Genomic DNA, 22,365 nt, shown 5'->3' on the forward strand with positions numbered 1-22,365 from the left:
GCAAAGTGGGAAGCGCCCTCTGCCATCCAGTTTACAGAGGATTGTAGATGTTGATGGATCTGTAGTATAGGCTAATCTGAAAGGGAGGAATCCTATAACCACATGCACTGTTTTGAACAATTAGCGAGATATATCTCTTTAAAACTTACTGTGTTCGTAATTGTCTGGCAAAATCTGTTACTGAAGCACTCTGAGAATGGGATCTCGCCGGCCGGTGTAGCCGAGTGGTTCTAGGCGCTTCAGTCCGGAACCGCGCGACTGCTACTGTCGCAGGTTTGAATCCTGCCTCGGGCATGGATGTGTGTGATGTCCTTAGGTTAGTTAGATTTAAGTAGTTCTAAGTTCTAGGGGACTGATGACCTCAAATGTTAAGTCCCATAGTGCTCAGAGCCATTTGAACCATTTTTTTTGATGGGATCTCCCTTCGACTTCCAGCGCTGGAATGTTCTGGCGACACACAGAAACTACTGCGAGTTCCTCGTAACCAGTGCCACAGTACTTCAACCATACTTACGCTCAGCGAAGAACCATCACTACGTTATTTCTGCAAGGCGCCGATCTGACTAGAAAAAGTCATCATTTTTTTGTATAGTAAGTTAAAGAGCTCAGTATAAACAACAAATAACTGACGAACTGTACGGTAGCATTATAGGCATCTCAAATAAAAATATTATACATCAGTTCCGATTAACAACACAGCATCTGCCTGCAGCACGTGCCACACATCGTAAGTAGGCTGTGGAATTTTTGAACATGGGGAGCAAAAGGACGTTGACAACACGGCATACTACACACAACCCAGATTCCCGTACAAAATTAATGTTTTTGTTTCATTCTTCCTGCACATCAGCTATGATATTTTTGAACTGTAATGCGTTAATTTCAGTAGTATTAGGAGACGCGGGTAGTCACAAATTAAACGTCAGTGTAGCCCAAACTCACGAATCAAGTATTGGAGACTACAAAGTCTCTACAAAGAAATACTTATTTTTCATATTCCTTTGTCCCTCATCGGCACAGGATCGGCACGGTTAGTAATGTCGCTGTGGGCAATGGTCTAAATGTTCTGGTTCATCGATGTATCCGCGCCTTGCGGGTGTATGTGATCAGTGCTCTTGCTGTCTAGTGTTGTGTTCCTGTTGTGGAGAGAGAGCGAAATACACTGTGGACACTTAGCCAACTCTTACCGAACAGCAGTGACGGTACCACCAAGTTCAACAGCCACGATCATCCGACGGACGCATCATCATTAATGAGATACCGTGGAGAGGCTTTGAATTTAATTCGGGACACTGAGTGCAAAGTCTGGTGATCGTTAACTGTGCGCCTACGCACCTCCTCCGCCTGCCAGCCGAGAACTAGCGATGAAAATTTCTTCTACATACTAGTGTTATGAGCGGCTACCTCAAGGACGTGCGGTAGCGGCTATCAAGGCGGATTTCATGGACTTTAGGGAACCTAAAGATGACCAGTATGTTATTTTCTTATTGTTTCTGCAATTTATAGCATTACACACGTTCTTATAAGAAGTAGTATGCGAACCAATTCAACAATGCAGCCGGCATTTGCCAGGTGCCACAACAGACCACTTGGCGAGCTGCTGTCGCTGTAACAGAAATAAGGAGTTTCGTGGTTCAAAAGGCTCTGAGCACTATGGGACTCAACTGCTGTGGTCATCAGTCCCCTAGAACTTAGAACTACTTAAACCTAACTAACCTAAGGACATCACACACATCCATGCCCGAGGCAGGATTCGAACCTGCGACCGTAGCAGTCGCACGGTTCCGGACTGCGCGCCTAGAACCGCGAGACCACAGCGGCCGGCAAGGAGTTTCGTGCTTGTATGTGTTGTGACTATTATTGACAGTAAAATGAAACAAGGGACGAGGTCTTAAATCACTATCAACGCTAACATTTCATATCGGGCTCATTTGAAAACTACTGAAAGCACAGGGAAGTAGACTTTCTGTGGTTTTTCGGAGATGGTGACAACTGATACGCTTTTCAGTGGCAGCCGATGCAATCGTTAAGTCGCCTGGAAACTCGTTACACGTACCGCCTAGGTACAGAGTTTACAAAATTGTCATTCAGCAGTACGTCCAAAATTGGAAAATATTTGTCACGAAGTAGTTATTCTTTGCTAACAGATGCCGGACAGGAAGTATCCTGCTAATCTCAGTGAGGTGCAGATCTTTCGAAATCGAAACAGATACACGCGAATTGGCGTAAGCAGCCACGCTGTACGAATCTGCGTCACGTCACACAGATAAGATTAAGATTGGCAGCGAACAGGAAGATATATATTGACATTTATCTGGCCGAGCTGCATAGACTTCCACAGAGGCTGCAGTGAGATTTCACAGGTGAGTTCAGGAAGCTGCACTGCCTGCTTAGTCAGCTGATGAATGTAATCTACTTAGCTGTTACGATTCCTTCTCCCTCCTTCTCTCTGTCTGTCTTTTCTGCTTCGAATGCAAACGCCGAGAACGTAATTCTAAGTTACAAATTCCTTCTGGTACAGTTAGTACATGCAATAAAGTCATTTATAAATTTGTGTTTCTCACATACAATTCTGTTTCCTTTTGCAGATACCTACAAAATGGCAGGCGGACTCTCAAAGTTTCTAAGGAAATGCATATGCGTCGCCAAACTGAACGTAAGTGCTCTAACGTCATAATTACTTCTTACACCTTCATAATTTATGGAGAGCCTTTACGTAAGCTACTGCATGTATTCTCACTGAAATCAAAAGTGCCGCTTAATATTACTTTGTTTTGATGCGATATTTGACACATCTCAAATGAAGAAACTTATTATGTGCTTCTTACAAACTAGTACACATGTACACTCTGTTCAACGCTGTAGGGGTTCGTTACGTTACAGTTAATTACGGTAAATAGCGTAGAAAACTACTAGCAGTTTGCCGTTAATATCAGTTAACATCAAAATGCATCAGACGCAATAGAAAACTGATTCAAATGCTAGCGGGAGTTCCGGAAATAGTAATGATACAAAGCAGACTACACTTTGAAAGCATTGTTTACAGTGGTTCCAGTAAGATTATTAAATGCTGAAGCCGATCGACTACAGTGTTATTCTTTAACTCCTTCCGTGCGACAGTAAATGCAAGATGAACATATTGGTATTTCGTGTCAGGCAATAAAATATGTATGTGAATTTATATAAGAAACTCCGCACGTGTCCAAACTCGTTATAGCATATCTGAAAAAATTATCGTGTTAAACTACAGCCTGTTATATTAGGAATTTAAAGTTATGAGAGAACCTACTACTGAATGACACGAACAAGTAGCTAAACCTTTATATCTACGTTTATTGCTCTTACTCACTCCACTTTTTTACACTTTCTGCAATATTATAATTATGTAGCTTCTCGGAAAAACTATGCTGTTCATTTTACGTGTCGCGTTATTGATCAGATAACTGTTGTATGTTTGCTTGTCTTCGAGCCCTGAGTTTTTAGTAGTTGGTTATCCGCGGAAATGAAGTATAATGGTAAAACTTTGGTGAGGTGCCATCAAAGTTAATAATGTAGCAACCTGCTGTATTTTGACATATTTCTGGATTATTTCCAGTGCCTCGACCGTTTATTTGTCAATTTCCTGAAACCAGTTAAGTGGAGGATTATAAGGCTAGCTTTTACTTTCTTCTTCTGCCTCGTTATTATTTTCCGAGAGTTTTGTTTCCATCAATGAGTGTATAGCTTAGTGTAAGTGCAACTTTATGACCACTAGTCTATTCCATTCCTTGAAGAAATGTAGCATCGGTATAACCTTGAAATGAAAGTAGACGCACCAGAGTTCAGATGTTTTACACATGAGTACTAAAAAGAACCTCTCAAATCTCGGTTACACGAGACATAATACAAATTTAAAGGTTGTCGAAGCAACAAAATGCCTAGGGATTGCAAAAATGGCTCTGAGCACTATGGGACTTAACATCTGTGGTCATCAGTCCCCTAGAACATAGAACTACTTAGACCTAACTAATCTAAGACATCACACACATCCATGCCCAGGGCAGGATTCGAACCTGCGACCGCAGCGGTCACGCGATTCCAGACTGAAGCGCCTACAACCGCAAGGCCACACCGGCCGCCTCTAGGGATTGCAATTACGAACAATTTCAACTGGAAGCATCACATAGACAATGTTGTGGGAACGCAAACCAAAGCGTTTTATTGTCAAAGCACTTCGGAGGTGCAAGAAATCTACTAAAAGGTCTGCTTGTATTAAGCTTAATCTTTGTCTGATGGAGTATAGCTGCACGGTAGGGGATCCTTAACAGATACGATTGATGAAGAACATTGATAATGTTCAAAGGAAGGCAGCTCCTTTTCACTGTCGCTAAATGGAGGACAGAGTCACGGATGTATGTTGAGCTGGGGTGGCAATCACTAAAACATAGGCGTTTTATGTTACATGAGAACTTTTCGTATACTTTCAGTCATCAACTTCCTCTTCTGAATGCAAAATATTGTGTTAACTCTCACCTACATAGGGGTAAATGACGACCGTAATAAAATAAGGGAAATCAGAGATCACACGGAAAGATTTAGGGGCCATTTTTCCCATGCGCTACTCGAGAGTTGAATGGTCGTGAAAGAGTCTAAAACTGGTTGTATTAACGTTCCCGTCGACATCGAGGTAGAGCACTGACTAATCAACACATCGGTTATCCTGAACGAATTATTGTAGAACCATTTGTGCGAAGTGGTTACAGGATTCTAAATCACAACGGCGGCTTGCAACTTTCAACTCCACTTTTTCCAAAAGGAGTCCAATTTCGAAACTACTGCACCACTTACTGCAGAGGAGAAAATTAAAATTTGTAATGCTTCTGATAACTGCACTCTTTAATCGTCCCAGTTGTAGCCTTTGAAATCCTGACAGCATACTGCAAGACTGATTAATCCCAGTGCAGTTCTGGGAACATAGCAGCCAGAAAAGGTGCTTGCAGGAATAGGAGTCGCCTCCAATGACGCAACTATCCTGTTATAAGAAGCAATCGTGCCACAAAGGCATCACTGGAGAGATCCGGTGGCCAATGAGGGAGTGGCCCTGCAAGCAGCTCCTCACGTGTGTTGCATCATTGTACTGTTTACGTGTCTAATTATATCCTAAGAGTCTTTGATGATTTATTATAGGTTTAGTTTTGTAATTTCTGCTTAATGGAAGTCCCTGGCAGATTAAAGCTGTGTAGCCGATTGGGACTCGACCCTGGGACCTTTGTCTTTCGTGGGCAAGTGTTCTGCTGACTGATCTATCCAAGTACGACACACGACTCTCACTCACAGGTTCAATTGCGCTAGTATTTCGTTTAACCCCTTCCAAACTTGAACAGATTTTCCTCTGGTTACGCTGTGAGAGTGGCACTTCTATCGACAGGGTACTGCAGAGAAATGGTGTAAATGCGTAGGGGGCAGTTGTGGATATTGTTTGGACGCCTGTTGCTCATGTGTTCGTTGACACACGGTTAAAGGCTCAGGGTGTCCACAGCTATTTCTACTATAGTAGTTTTCGGTTGTGAAGAAAACCAAGTGTGTCTGGAATTGATGTCTTTTTTTCGTGGATGTTGTGTGTACGTTACAATTACCACATGTGATGGTAGACTTTCACATTTATATACGTAGGCAACTCAAATACAGCTACAAGGGTGTTACGCTGTATGATGCTTTCCTGGCGTAATAATTGCCTGAAACGCTCTCGAATGCAACACGTACATTTACGGAAAGCGATTCTCAACAGCAAAGTCACTTTGGTACATTTCGTAACAACAGTGAATTTTCTGGTACAACATCGACTCTATCTGTGAAAACCATTCAAGCTACTAAACTGCTGCTTCCGCTATCTGCGAAAACAAATGTTGGCTGTGTACCAGGCAGTGTCCGTGTAAAGAAAAGGATTTATGACACTACTCATGGCACAACACAAAAAAGGACTTAGCTGCTGAAACCATTCTGTCCCTTCTATGCGTAAATTTCAAGTAGACTGCCTAAAGATCCGCCAAGAAAAATCGGCAGATACTACACAGTTGAAGCAATCGAAAAGTAAAACAACCTGAGGAATTAACCAACCACAACCATGTAGAACAGAGCATGGTGTTAGCGAGAGTCTTCAGCAAGTAGAGCACAGTCAGAAATGACAGTACTTCAATGGGCGGGGATTCCTATCAGCCGAGAGACGTCGTCTGTTCCGCCCATGTGATAGCCTTCTTTCACCGTCTGGCGACGATGTGTAAACGCTGTCCACAGGTAGAGATATTCCTGACTGAGTCGACAGTCGCGCGTCATACACCATCCTGTCTTTCTACTTCTCTGAATGCTAACGTTGTACTCTTGAACATTTTAGGAAAGTACTGGAGTAATACTGTGGATTCCACTTGCTTACACAGTCAAATGTGTGCCGCTGTCGTGTGGGTGACTAATGCTTGTGACGTATGATGCTTTGATTGTGTTGCGTGGCATGATAAAAAGGAATGGGCCTTCTGTACAAAATTTACTATTCTCGAATATAACTTTGTATTTTTTAGAGTCACAAACACGTCGTTATGGCGTTCAGTCCATAGATTGGTTTGGTGAAATTCTCCATGTTAGTCTATCCTGCTATCCTCTTTATTACACCATAAATACTGCAAGCTACATTCATTTGAATGTGTTTCCTATATTGATGACTTGGTCTGTCTCTACAATTTTTACCCCCTCACACCTCTCTCCATTATCGAATTGTCGATATCTTGATGCTTCAGGATCCATCCGCCCAATCTATCCCTTCGTTTGGTCAAGCTATCCCGCAAATTTAGTTTTTCCCCAGCTCGATCCAGTACGTCCTCATTAGTAATTCGATCTTACTTGTTAAATATTCTTCTGTAACAACACGTTTGAAAAGCTTCTCTTCTAGTGTGAACTGTTTATCGTCTACATTTCACTTCCGTACAAAGCTGGAACGCCTGATACGTAAATGCATATTCAATGTTAAGAAATTTTCATAAATGCTTTTCTTGCAATATCTAAAGGCGTTTAATATTGGCTCTATTTTTGCAATCATTCATTTTGCTGCCCAAATAAAAAAAACCTCACATATTAGTTTTAGTGTCATATTCCTTTATTTAATTCTCTCAGTATCGTCTGAATGCAGTCCACCGAACCTGTTTTACTTTCGTATAAGAAGCGATCAAATAGCTTCCGTTCCAATGCCTTCAAGTCCGAAATCGGTATCTATAGCCCACATAGACAGAATAGCCGTGACCCTTTAGACAATCATCCTAACGATGTCATGACGTGTGAAGTCCTTAACTGTCTGCTGCCATCCTCGTCCGGCCGCAATCGTTAACCTTCAAGACCTTTTCCAGGGACCGAAGGCGTTATAGCCTCCTGGAGAGAGAATCACGACTACAAGGCTGCTAAAAGGGTGTCCAAATTCCGTAATGGATGAAGGTGACCTCTGAGATGGACTGGAGTCTTGTTACGAACCACGACTAGCACGGAACTTGGCTCACCATTCCATGATGGTGGTTTTCGACAGACATACTGTCCCACACATTTTCTTCATTCTCCGATGGATGTCTACCAGTGCTTGCCAAGACAACAATTATAGCACGCTGTTTCTCACTGGACGCGTTTCGTAATAACGTCGCTACAGTCCACGTTTCCCTATTTATCACATGCACGTCAGAACGACACAAAAGGCTCTTATTCTGTTGCCTATACATCGTCCGTCAAACGAAACTTATAGACGTTCATCTCATAAGCTGGAGAGAAGTCTTCCGAAGTAAGAGTGATTTCAGGTGTGCCGTAGGGGAGCGTCATAGGACCGTTGCTATTCACAATATATATAAATGACCTGGTGGATGACATCGGAAGTTCACTGAGGCTTTTTGCAGATGATGCTGTGGTGTATCGAGAGGTTGCAACAATGGAAAATTGTACTGAAATGCAGCAGCATCTGCAGCGAATTGACGCATGGTGCACGGAATGGCAATTGAATCTCAATGTAGACAAGTGTAATGTGATGCGAATACATAGAAAGATAGGTCCCTTATCATTTAGCTACAAAATAGCAGGTCAGCAACTGGAAGCAGTTAATTCCATAAATTATCTGGGAGTACTCATTAGGAGTGATTTAAAATGGAATGATCATATAAAGTTGATCGTCGGTAAAGCAGATGCCAGACTGAGATTCATTGGAAGAATCCTAAGGAAATGCAATCCGACAACAAAGGAAGTAGGTTACAGTACGTTTGTTCGTCCAATGCTTGAATACTGCTCAGCAGTGTGGGATCCGCACCAGGTAGGGTTGATAGAAGAGATAGAGAAGATCCAACGGAGAGCAGCGCGCTTCGTTACAGGATCATTTAGTAATCGCGAAAGCGTTACGGAGATGATAGATAAACTCCAGTGGAAGACTCTGCAGGAGAGACGCTCAGTAGCTCGGTACGGGCTTTTGTTAAAGTTTCGAGAACATACCTTCACCGAAGAGTCAAGCAGTATATTGCTCCCTCCTACGTATATCTCGCGAAGAGACCATGAGGATAAAATCAGAGAGATTAGAGCCCACACAGAAGCATACCGACAATCCTTCTTTCCACGTACAATACGAGACTGGAATAGAAGGGAGAACCGATAGAGGTACTCAGGGTACCCTCCGCCACACACCGTCAGGTGGCTTGCGGAGTATGGATGTAGATGTAGATGTAGATGTAGAGGTACCATCTATTCCGTCACAGTGAATTATCTGAATGGTAACACTTCTGCCGTTTGTTCTTATACTTCCTTGTGGACAGTATTGCGTGACAGGCTCTGTAGTTCTCTTTAGGCGATTTATTACTGTCCCAGGGTTAATGGGATAATGAGTCACTTGAAATCGGCCACAGAGCCGATATTGCAGTATTGTCAAGAAAGGAAATAAATGATCAGTCATATGGTGAAAGTGTTGTATTGTAGAAAATCTACTCGAACAGCAGCAAGAACTCCACGGAGATGGATTCATACTAAATTCGTATACAAAATTACCACTACTGACTGATGTCTTATCCATTCTGGATTTGGAACACTGCGACTGCATTGTTAAAAGTTTCGGAATTACTGCAACCAATGGCCGTTTTTTCTTCAATTTTTATTTATTCATGACCGGTTTCGAATCACCTGGCGATTCATCATCAGATGATACAATTTAATTTGGAGTATTGTGCGTATCGTGTATTGTTTTTATTCTTGTTGCAAGCACAGCTCTGCAAAATATAAACAAACCAAAGAGTTTGGTTTGTTTTTATTTTGTAAAGTATGTGGCAGTCGCCAACGGTGGAAAAGTGCCTGCTTCGCTTGATATTAAACGATACTGGAAAGCATACATCATGTTTTCCAGAGCAGTGCATACAACAAGAATTTAAAAAAAAATGTACGACCCCCACAATACTGCAAACTAAATTGTATCATCTGATGATGAATCGATAGGCGATTCGAAACCGGTCATGAATAAATAAAATTTGAAGAAAGAACGGCCGTTGGCTGCAGTAATTCTTGAAACCTTGACCGGTAACTGATGTACGCAAGATACATTTGCGAGACTATAATTCTAGAGCGAATCTGCGTGTTATTTATGTTCTTCAGTGGAGAATACTGACTCTTCCTGACTGAACTACTGTTCGTTTATTGCAGGACTGCATCGGTGTGAATGAGGAACAGGCAAGCACTTCTGGTACAATAAAGGAGGAAACAGAGCCTCTGTCCCCGCACCAGCGAGAGGCGCCGAGGCATTCGGTGGGCGTGCAGACGGACGACGAGGCGCAGTGGTCGCCGGAGACGCGGCTGCGGCGCCACCGCGGCACTCTGACGCGCGAGCAGCGCCAGCGCCGCCAACTGGACTTCCTGCGAGGCGCGAACGACCTGAAGGTCTTCCTGGCTCGCCGCTCGCAGCCGCTTCCACCACGCACGCCCACGGACGACGTGTGAGCGCGCTACAGCACCATCTGTGGCGGAACCGGAAGCCGCCAACGATAATTAACCACTGAACAGCGCCGGCCGGCGCGCCTCCCTAGTCGCTGACGATGGAGAGCTGCGCCGCGGCCGGAACGGCCAGGGCGAACAGCGTGAGAGAAGACCCGTAACAGTGGTTGGCCACAGTGGGATGTATCACCTGAATCGTAATTTGTACGAGACGCTCTACTGGCTGTTGAACGAAGCATATAATAAATTATTTTAATTCATTAAATACTGTAATCATACTTTGTGAACCTCAAAGTATTCCTTCCTAACCACTAGCCTGACTTCACCTACCAATGAGAAAGTAAGTTATTATTGCAATTTTCCAACTTTGTCGCTTTCTCATTATGTTTAACTAGCTGCAGTGCCCGGCGTTGCCAGGTATTTTTAATGTTTGCACACAAAGTGATTGGCCCTGTGCCTTGTTAATAATCATTGCCAACGCAAGATGCAAGGGAAATTGCAGTCGCTTTAAATCGAAGAGCATATTTGAATCACTGGTTGTTAACAGAATGCGACGAATGTCTACGTCTTCACCTGTATCAAAAGACGATTACTTACGCCACTTATTGTTACATTTTATGATAAGTATCTCATTCTGTTTTAGGAGAATGCTGCTTCTGTTATTGCAAGATCAGTTTTCACTGTTTCAAGTACGGCTGTGTTTGAGGACGACTGGAACTGTTCGAGTAGTTTGTCACAGTTCAAAATGGCTCTGAGCACTATGGGACTTAACATCTGTGGTCATCCGTCCCCTAGAACTTAGAACTACTTAAACCTAACTAGCCTAAGGACATCACACACATCCATGCTCGAAGCAGGATTCGAACCTGCGACTGTAGTGGCCACGCGGTTCCACTTCGGCCGCCGCTTGTCACAGTTTGGGAAATTTCCGGTTCCATTAGATCTACTGATAGCTCCGCTAACTAGTGACGTTTGTTGCTACTATATCCATGACCTGCCTTAGCATTGGGTAACAACATTTCTCTTTCGCATATTTTATATGTATATATACAACAGAGCCAAAGAAACTGCAACACCTACCTAATATGGTATAGGGCCCCTGCGAGCACGCAGAAGGACACAACTAATGTATAAAGTAGTGTTGGAGGGAAATCACACTACGAATCCTGCAGGGCTGTCCATAAATCCGTAACAGTATGAGGGAGTGGAGATCTTTTCTCAACAGCTCGTTGCAAGACATCCCAGATATGCAAAATAAAGTTCACGTCTGAGGAGTTTCGTAGCCAGCAGATCTGGACGTGTGTGGTGTCGCATTGTCTTGCTGGAATTGTCCAAGTACGTCGGAATGCACCATGATCAGGAATGGATGGAAGTTACCAGACAGGGTACTTACGTATATCTCACCTGTCAGAGTCGCATCTACACACATCAGGAGTCCCATATCACTCCAGCTGCACATACCCCACACCATTACAGAGCCTCTACCAGTTGGAACACTTCTCTGCTGACAAGAAGGGTCCATGGATTCATGAGGCTGTCTCCATACCTGTACACGTCCATCCGCTCGATACAATTTGACACGAGACTCGTCCGACGACCAGGCAACATGTTTGCGGTCACCAGCAGTCCAATGTCGGTGTTGACGTGTCCAGGCGAAGCGTAAAGCTTTGTGTCATGCAGTCATCAACGGTAAGGAGTGGACCTTCGGCTCCGATTGCCCACATCGATGTTGTTGTTGAGGGCCCAGCACTGAAATCTGCAGCAATTTCCGGAAGGGTTGCTCTTACGTCACGTTGAATGATTCTCTCCAGTCATCGTTGGTTCTGTTCTTGCAGGACCTTTTGCCGATCGTATCGATGTCGAAGATTTGATGTTTTTCCGGATTCCTAATATTCCCAGTACACTCGTGATATGGTCGTACTGGAAAGTCTGCATCGCTACTTCGGAGATGATGTGTCCCATCGCTCCTGCGCCTACTATAACACCACGTTCAAACTCAAATGTTTTTTATTCCAGTCTTTGATCACAATATCAATTCCTTTGACGATGACCGGTTTCAGTCAGTAGTGACCATTTTTAGATCTGTTCTACACCATGTCCTAATGCAATAAGGCCGTAAGGGCATCGTCAAAACGTATAAATATACTCAGCATAGCATGTTTTGACGAGGCCATTATGGCCTTATCACATTAGGACACGGTTTAAAACAGATCTGGAGATGGCCATTACTGACTGAAACCGGTCATCGTCAAAGGAATTGATATTGTGATCAAAGACTGTAATAAAAAACATTTGACAGTATTGGATCACTGTTCATGTTCGCCACTATGTCGCAGCTGGTGAAACGTTCAAACTCACTTAAATCTTCATAACCGGCGTTGTAGCAGCAGAACCAATCTAACAACTGCGCCAGACACTTGTTGTCTTACATAGGCGTTACTGACCGTAGCGCCGTATTCTGCCTGTTTATGTATCTCAGTATTTGAATACGCTTGGCTGTACCAGTTTCTTCGGCGGTTCAGTGTATTTTTATACATTATGCATATTAAGATATATGCTATGTGCGCTCAAATGTTCATTAGGGGATCGTATAGAAATCTGAAATAATTCAACCAAGAACTTTTAGAGATTTGTGCAAAAAACTTTCGTCTCTATACATTACATACGTATATGTTTCAAGTCAGATTACGAAGTTTTATGTAGACAGTGCTCTTACTTTTGTCTTGAAGGTAAGGTGTGCAAAATTTCATCAAGAACAAAATTAAACAATAGATTTGTGTGAACTACAAACAAATATACTTTTAAGAGTTCCAGCATAAGCCGTCATTTTTCTCACTGTTCATTGGAAAAAACAAGTAGAAGTTGTACTGCAACATTTTTTTTGTAAAAACCGTGTGTATCGTTAAAAAAAAGCGATCAAAAGGGATAAATGCATTAACTGATTTACATTCCTAATCCCTAATTTTTTCCACTAATTCCATGAAACCAGTCAGTACGCGTGTAATTCACAGAATTTTCATTAAAAAACCGTCTTGTGAGTATACATGACTAAAACGTTCTTGTCAGTGTACATGACTAGGCACTGCCTTATACTGAACGCTCTAAATTACTGTGAAGAACCACTGTGCAGAATAAAAGTAGTATTCTGCTAGAATAGTTTTCGACTCGGATATGTAAATTTGAAATTTTATCACTTTTTTTGGATCTGCTGGAAGACCACCGAAAATGGAAGCTACTAGTTAGTGGCCTCCTTCGTATGCAGTGTTAAGGAAGTTTATCCCAATTGCAAGTCGTCTGTTCTCTCTGTTAGAGGACATTATTTGTATGCACACAACTCACGAGCGGATAGGTACCTATGGATAGCAGAACCCCTAGGCTGCCAACATTAAGTTACTTGACTGATATTAACATTCGTTCTGAACACATTGTTCTGAGATAAGATTATTCTTTCTGAATACACAGTTGCCTCAAAATATATCAGTATACAGTGTATATTCAAAAATAAGTGAACTAAACTAGCTTTTGTGTTTCAGTGACATTTCTAAGGTTTTTTTACTAGATTCAGAATGTGGTACTTCCGAAACTGCTCTTTATTTCTGTTCAATGTTAATAATTAAAATGTTGTGTTAACAATTTAAATGTTTCGTACTGTTATGATAAAGTATCACTGCTACAATAGCTATGTGTCTGAGCCTGTAGACGCCGTTTTTAGTTACAAACAAGCGATTATTCGTCCTATGAAAGAATCGAAACGATGTTACCGACTACAGTGTTTGATACATTGATTACATTAGATTCCACGTCCATCGTGGTCAGTGATGTAAGAATAACTGATTCATACCGAGCCCCGACAATATACCGAAAAGTAGCTGTACACACCACTTATTTTGACGAATTTTACTATACCTCCCACGAGTAGCAAATGACAAACTAGGGCCAGGGAGACATAACAAATTGATAAAAAAATGTATCTAGAATGTTTGTTGCCATAGACAGGCATAGATGAAACAGCACGAGATAAGAAAGTGCTGATCACCCTTGTGGCCCAATACATAGGGGACTTATTGAATGGAATTGATAGCTTACTTAACATAAGAAGGCATGCTGAGAAGTAGTGCCTCCAAATTTTTTTATTTTGTACTCAATATCTGTTGAAGTAATACATGTCATTCGTATTTCTCTGTCGACTTTCGCACTTCGCTGACTCAAGTTGCGACAAGATCGCTGCGACATCTGCAAGAATCCAACGTCTTGGAATCACTGTCAACGATCATCCTCCATACAGTCTCGACTTCGTCCCATCTGATTTTCATCTGTTTCCAAAACGTACAGAACACCTTCCTGGGCTGCGCGTTGATAGTGATGAAGCGGTGTAAGCACAGATCGTGGCTGCGTCATTACAGTTAAACATTCTACAGAGATGACATCAATAAATTGGTCTCTCGTTGGGAGAAATGTGTTCATCGGCATTGAGACTATGTTGAGAAAAAATAAATCGATCTAAAGGATTTATTTAAAAACGCTTTAAGAGTTTTCACATTAAAAACTCGGAGGCATTACTTTTCAGCACACCCTTCTAAAATGTGGATTTAGGGTAAACGAAGCTATGACGAAAGTTGAGAAGTCTAGCAGATAGTTGAAATGCGAGCTACTTAACAACATATTGGGGAAGAGATACTAGCAGAAAAAGGGAAGAAGGCTTCCACTTAATAAACAAGTTTACACCGAATACCGAAGCAAGGAAGGTATGAGAAGCAGACTACCAAACGCTAACAAAATTCCCTTCGATGTGTTCTCTCCAGTGGCATCCAGTAATTACACGGCGTTGAAGATGATGTTCCTGAAAATGTTTCTGTTCCTGAAAGAGCTGTGTAATGTTTGGAAATGTAACATGGGCGATGGAAAACCCGGGTAGGAAACTGAAAGCATTTGAAATGTGATGCTGTACAGGAATATCATGAAAGAAGTACAGTCAGAGTACAAGATAAATTGGTGTTAGAACTGTCAATACATAAAAAGATGGACTGACGCGTGGTAGCAAAATACTGCTTAATGCGTGACATTGCAGATATTCTGCGTAACTGCTTATCAGTTTGCGCATTATCGTTCGGCATTGATATTCGTGTTTGAACACATATGACGCAGCTGTTCTGTCATTGCAGCGATCATTATAGCTGACAAGTAATACTGAAAACATTGCGAGCACCTCTCCGAGTCTCTTCAGTTGACGAGCTACTGTGTAACATATTCAGATAATCTAGTGGTGACTTGGTAGTAAATCGAAACTGAGTACGACATCACTTGTATATCCAAAATTAAGTGTTATGCATACGTTGTAAAAAAAATGTTTATGACAATCTGTTTGTAAAGCACAATCTCTACATAAAGCTGGACCGTCTACACGTTGATGTTAAAGAATAAAGAAGTGCCACCCCTTTCTCGCTTCGCTTTAATGGGAATTCTCATAAACTGACGTGAAGTAGCACAAGGATCTGAAAATGGAGAAAGATAACGACAGTATACAAGTTTGGTATTGGTTTTGTGCCAATGTTGATGTTACATCGAGGAAACAGGAATATATTGCAAAGAGTTGAAAGTATGTTACTTAGTAAATTTTATAGTCTTTGACGCTGAAGATAAAAAATACCAGCGGTAAAGATTTCTTATTGTTTGTCTCAGAAATGGGCAAAACTACTCAAATGTTGGCCGTTACAAGGAAAGTGAATCTTCCTGTCAGAGAGATAATGTCGCTTCATGGGAATTCTTTTGTGAGGCGCGTGCCTGACTCTTTCCTTTCTGTAGATACTTAGAAAACTTGTAGAAAATACTTATACGGGTGTAACGTAAGCAAGAAACATTACCACCAACATTTGATTTCGCTAAACTTAGTTATGTGTTTATAAGAATTAGGAATGAAGAGACGATTATTGTGTCGAATTCAGGGCAGTCCAGTAGTCACGGCGAGTGGAACAGTTCGGTGACACATACGGACAGGCATAGTACTGGCTCCACGGTATATTAGTGACTGTCTATGGGCGGATCGCGGGTTCTCGACACATAAGATACTCCATCGATTTCGTTCTGGCTTTTGTATGGCCTTCGTATCGTTATTTATCTTGTGTAGCTCCAATGCGGGAAAACTGCGGCAGCTAAACAACATTAAGCGACAAATTGTTAATTATAGGAGTCGTCCTGCACGTTAGAGGATTTTTACAGCAAATAAGTGCATAATGCCGCAAGTCACTTGGGTGCTCGACAACAAGAACTGGTGAGCACCTATACCATGCTCCTCGCTATGGCAAAAGCAATAGTGTGAAAGTATACCGATGGTCACCATATTTTATAGGCCACAGATATCAGTATAGGTGCCAGAACACCGACATCTGACCCTCAAGGCGTGAGTGGAACGTCACTGAACTGCGGAGTTGTACTATTTTTTGTTTTCACAAATGAAAAAGTAAAACCTTGCATTAAAGTAACTAATGTTTAGCGTGGACAGTGCACAAGATGTACATTTTCCAAAATATGATCTGCTATAACAGTGCTTTCCTGACACTGGAACACTGCCGCTCTTCAAACGAGATTAGTTTTTAACATTTTAAAATATAAAATATGTACATTTTTGAGATATTAAAACTATGATTGCTTATTGAAGATCTGAGTTGAAATGTTTTTTAAACATAGAAAGTTGGAGGATTTGGTTGTCAGGTAGGAGAGAGATGGTTAACATTGTTAGGGGGTGGGCGACGTCATTTGAGACTACATGAACGTTGAAGACTGAAGAAGGCAGTGCACCCCGCTTTCGAACAGACACCTTTCGGGCAGACTTTGAAAGTATTCTCGTGTGGAGAATGCATACATTGACTAAATGGGGGCCCTTTTACGCCTCCATCGCCTCTCACCTGTGAACGATAGAGGGGCTACTGTACAACAGCGATAATAATAGCAGTAGAGTAGCTATCAGTCTCGGATAGCATGCTGCCCTGTTTGTATTTTAAGACGTCGAGGAATAGAGGGGGTGATGCTGGTGCAAACACGTATCCATTCCTTTCGAGTTGAACCGAGGTGAGCGCCGAGCTTTCAGTAGTTGGACTTCCAACAATAGTGCCACATGTTCTAATTTCATGAAATATTGAGGGTGGAAGGTTGGTGTTTAATTCACGACACGCGCATTACGTCCGCTGATCAGGAGTTTCACTTCGATTGCCGGTCAAGTACTAGTGGTGAAAGTTTTGCCGCCATGACGACTCGAACCAAGTACAAGGTCGATGGCCACCGCTCAGACGTTGGTTAGCGACCTCGCCTGCTGAGGCTGCTACGTAATATCGTGGTAATGCTGGACTATCACCTTCACAGGTGTTAAAACACTTCTTCAAGCGTAATCATAATAACTGCTATGTGTGGAGCGTCTTTACAAGGACGACACTGCCATTCCTATGTCGTTACAAAGAACGATGCAACATCACGTTTATCTGCCTATACCAGGCGTCAACTTTCAGTTCTGTGAACGGGAATGACATTATGTGCGTACGAGTACCGGTTGCGGTGCAGGAACGACGACATGTGGAAGTTCGGGACTGGTCTGAGTCGTCCACAGATAGCTAACCGAACAAAGTACAATCAATTTACTATCTTTTCCGAGACGGTACAATGGATGCACTCTGATGAAACTTTCACGATAACGTCAGCGTTTTGCCAGTTATTTGGGTAATGTTTCCACGGATCCCCCACCTCCCGCAGTTCGGGCGTACCGGGCAGAGGACATGAAGCTGCTCTCCTTGCGGACACTGCCACGGAACACGTAATTACGAATATGTTAATCCACGTGCCAGCCGTGTGCCGGGGATGTGCTACTCGGTATTTTTTTCTCTTCATGACAACGTGGTGTCCAATGGGAGATGGTTCGAAGAGCATATCCTTTACCTCATGTTGTATGTGTCTATTTTATTCATGTTTTATTTTCTGGACTCTCGAGATGACTGCATCTGAAGACATCAGAAACCTATGGAAAACTACATTCGTCACTCTCTCGCGGGAATATTTACATGCAAAATCATCTCGATAACGCAATGTATTTTTATTCCGAGTTTCCTGCACACCTTCAGATAGCCGACCAGTCAACAACGAATCAACTTCGATTATGGCATTTTCGTGCATCAAAACTATGTGCACTGATGTCGGCATCGGGCATTGTTACAGAATATTGTGAGTCTGGAGAAGCTGGATCCGAATTGAGAGAAATATACATTTTTCAAACTTCTGGATAGATATGTTTTAATACTAGAGTCCTTTGTACAAAATTTGAATAGTTGTGCAGCATTTTGCGAAAAAACGTTAGAATGCTCGAGGAAATTTTATTCTTGTAAAAAACATTATGATCACATTCCCGAATAGTTTCCCAAGAATTGTTCAGAAAACACTTGTGACTTTTTTCCTGCTTTATGCCGATAGCAATTTATTAGTTAATTGCAATAATGAGTAATTCATTTTTACTATTTGACACTGCCGCACGGCAGAAAAATGGCCTTCACTAAAAAGTACAAACATGTGCACGAAAATACATTTGAACTTGTTAACTATAAAATGGCTCTGAGCACCATGGGACTCAACTGATGTGGTCATCAGCCCCCTAGAACTTAGAACTACTTAAACCTAACTAACCTAAGGACATCACACACATCGTGTCCGAGGCAGGATTCGAACCTGCGACCGTAGCAGTCGCACGGTTCCGGACTGTTAAATATACTACTGAGGTAGTAGAGAACAACACAGAAGAAATTCTGTAGACAACGGTTTGGGATAGTATCAGTAGTAGTTTAAGCCTATGTACCTTACAACACCGGTTGAAAATGTTACAAACACAATCGAGACGACATAAAGAAGCTACAGGACAGCTCCCAACGCTCTTTCCAGTTTTCAACTTGAAAGCGTTAACGGCTGCAGGCAAAAGCAGTGGACATCTACAGAGCTGTGACAACACTGAGCCGTTGCCATAGAGACGTTTACAGAATCGCGGTTCCTTATTGGATGAGGTTGACCAGCGAGACTGTCGCTCCCTGGCCCATGGCTACTGTCACAGATCAACTTAACGCCGACTCAACTGCAGGCAGGATCGCTGTAATATATTAAAAAGGCCACACAAACAATATCTGAAAACTGTGTGTCATTGTCCTATTGACTGTTTACTGTCAATTGTCACAGATCGTATCATATCGGCTGAGACTGGAATGACGCCGCAGCGTTGGGCAAATGCACCAGTGGAATATACACAAGATTTCACGGGACTTAAGACAGAACGTACAACATTTTTGTCTATTTTATCCAAGATTTGAAACGAGTTGGCCCACTGTGATACGATACAAAAACGTAAACATGGTAGCATTTTTGGAACATCGTCATCCTTACAAAAGACATGAAAAACTCTTCTACATAAACTCAGTAGCATAAATAAACTGAAGGGTTTTCTTTGCACTCCGAATGTGCTAGTGCGCCTGTAAAGTAAGGCCTACATAACATGTACTTGCCTGTAGTGTCGTAGGTACGCTGTTCTGCTACCGCGCTTCACGTCTGACGTAATATTTATTGATTATTCTGTTGACGTAGAGCTACTTTAAAGGCAAAACTCAAGAGGTACTTGAAGAAAAAGCGAACTATTCATTAGAATGACAGAAAGTGAGGGATGTTATTTACATCCTTAAGCAGCCATCTCACAGATAATTCGTCATAGATCTAAGAAACATTTTAAAAAGATATACAGCTTTAAAAAGATAATTGAAAGGAAACTATATTGCAACAAATCCACAGTAACCACGGGCGAACGTTTTATGTTGACAGTTTATGAAATAGAAAACAGAACAACAACAGGAGAATGTTGTCATTCCAGTTTAGCTGAATATGAATCATGGAGCAATATGGAGCATATCTTACATCAACAAGCTGCGAAAGAAGGTTTAGAGCAAGTGTGGAGAGTCACAACAGAAGGTAACGGCAAATAAATGCCAGATAAAAGCTACGTGTAGTTGGGCAATAATAGCCACTGACACTTAAGTACTTCCTCTAGAGATAATGGTATCGTAATTTCTAAAGAAGCTTATGTTAATCAACAGTCTGAAAGCAAGTGTCACGAGCTGTGCTTCGAAATGTCACTTCGAGGAATTACATACTTGTGAGTGCATTTTGTTTGCCCATAATCTTTCTTAATACTTTAATAAGACAGATCTTGTGAAATTGAACTGCCATTCTTCATAACTTGGTATCTGTGTTATAATCACGAACAATGCAATTCGCGTACTTACGGAAACTCTATCTGATAAAATAAGTCAGCAAAACTGAAACTGCGTAGCTGTTTTTTTAATTAATTTTGCCACGCTGATTAGAAATCCGAAACTGTAAGCTAAATAAGCTATCACGTGAAAATATATTGCGCGGAATAGGGAGGAGTGCTACAATGAAATTCTGTATAAAATTACCAATAGAATTTTTAAAGAATAAATAACCAAAATGTTTCATGGAAAGAGCCCTCAGAAATTACGTACATAATATGACTGAACAAATTCCAAAATCTGTGTAATGCACACGCAAATGTAGCACTGCTCTGTGAGAATGTCTAGATATGAAATGAAATCTGATGTAAACTTTACTTAATCTGACTCTGACAATGAATTCTGAAAGACAAAGTTATGTGTAAACGATCTTATTATCTTGACTGTAATGTAACTGGCACTAACAGTTTTGTGTTGCTTCTCTGTGTCAAGGGAAACTTGATAGTGCTCGAAGTGATAAACATAAAATATGCAGCGCTGCAGCAAGAAAGCTGAACAGGAAAGAAAAAGCCTTGTGCAGTGCAATGCAAAGAAATGCAACTATTCTGAACAGATAACGGTTTGCTTTGACTTTGTGCAGCTGTGCCCCGCTCCGTGCAGTGAGGCGATGCGCATAACTGGAAAATCTGAAATTCTTTCGTGAGCAGACGAAGCCGGAATTTGAACTTTTTAAATGACATTGTAATTTATCATTTATAAAGCAGTATTACGAAAACTTATAGCCGATCCTCAACAATCACGGTGACATTTACAAAAATTATTCTTTTCAAAGCCGTGCGGGATTAGCCGAGCGGTCTCGGGCGCTGCGGTCATGGACTGTGCGGCTGGTCCCGACGAAGGTTCGAGTCCTCCCTCGGGCATGGGTGTGTGTGTTTGTCCTTAGGATAATTTAGGTTAAATACTGTGTAAGCTTTGGGACTGATGACCTTAGCACTTAAGTCCCATAAGATTCCACACACATTTGAACATTTTTGAGCACATTCTTTTCTAACAAATACTACTGTGCCATGAGTTTAAAAATTAATTTGGTAAGGGAGTGATAACACTATAGCTTCTGAGTGTAAGCCATGTGAACTGGTAACTTTACTTAATCACTTCTGAACAATAACACAAACCAATAAAGAAAAATTCCACTAAAACACTCCGTTGCTCAAACACATCATAACTATGTGCATGCAAGCAGAACAGCAACATTGCCTCATAATCTTCACCTGTTCAATTAATCCTCACAGATCATAATTCACAACACCTCTCAATGTATCTTTATCTTTGTGATCTGCAGCAATTTCCATCCTCTCAACACCGTAGGTGACACCCGACTCTCTCACTAGCTTAGCTTATAAAGCTCACATCAGTTTCTTTAAGTACCTAAAATAAACTAGAAACCTTACTATATTAACTGCTGAAATCAATAATCGTTACAAAGTTTGTTTGTGTGTGTGTGTGTGTGCGTGTGTGTGTTTGTGTGTGTGCACGTCGAATAACGATGTGGTCTTCCTTTCTTCTCTTCCCTCAGTGTTTCATTTTTGATGGCTTTTTTTATCGTTTTGGATAGCGGTAGCTCCTTGAAAAGGAGGGCTGGAGAGTGGTAAGTTACTGGAGCCACTAAGTAACATGCACGCCAGCAAGGGGCTCACAGTCACAAGTAGTTAACAACGAATTAACCCAAGAGCAATCAAATAAATGGCTGAAGGGTAAATAACATGTGCTTTACACAACAAAACTTAAATTCTGAATTCTTGCAGCGACAAGCAACGAATCACAAATCAAATTGCAGCTAAGTAGCTTATCGCCATGTGGCTTTGCTCATAGTCAAGTAAAGGAGACCGAATGACAAACCTAGGGACTGAAACATTGTCGAAGATCTAAGTAAAGGTATGTTTTACAGGGAAGCAAAAAAGCATTTGTTTAGTTACAAGCAGGTCCAATTAACAAAATTATTCCTAAAAACTGCATCAGCGTCTTAAGGTCCAATGACAAAGGAGCATGATAAAAAGATACGCAAGTACAAGTTACAATTACAGATCACAAACATAAAAGCTGAAACCAGTGATTTTCTTTCGACATTTTCATAAAAGGA

At 41.7% G+C, this 22,365-nt stretch overlaps 1 protein-coding gene across 1 annotated transcript; it reads left to right on the forward strand.

The window, feature by feature from the left end:
• Positions 1–2,566: 2,566 nt before the first annotated feature.
• On the forward strand, positions 2,567–10,228 carry LOC126336169 (uncharacterized). Its single transcript, XM_049999664.1, has 2 exons — positions 2,567–2,656; positions 9,676–10,228. Exons 1-2 carry the CDS (start codon positions 2,600–2,602, stop codon positions 9,967–9,969), a joined length of 351 nt encoding a protein of 116 aa, XP_049855621.1. The 5' UTR covers positions 2,567–2,599; the 3' UTR covers positions 9,970–10,228.
• Positions 10,229–22,365: the final 12,137 nt, after the last annotated feature.

The sequence above is a fragment of the Schistocerca gregaria genome, chromosome 2 (genome assembly GCF_023897955.1).
Source record: "Schistocerca gregaria isolate iqSchGreg1 chromosome 2, iqSchGreg1.2, whole genome shotgun sequence".
NCBI lineage: Eukaryota > Metazoa > Arthropoda > Insecta > Orthoptera > Acrididae > Schistocerca > Schistocerca gregaria.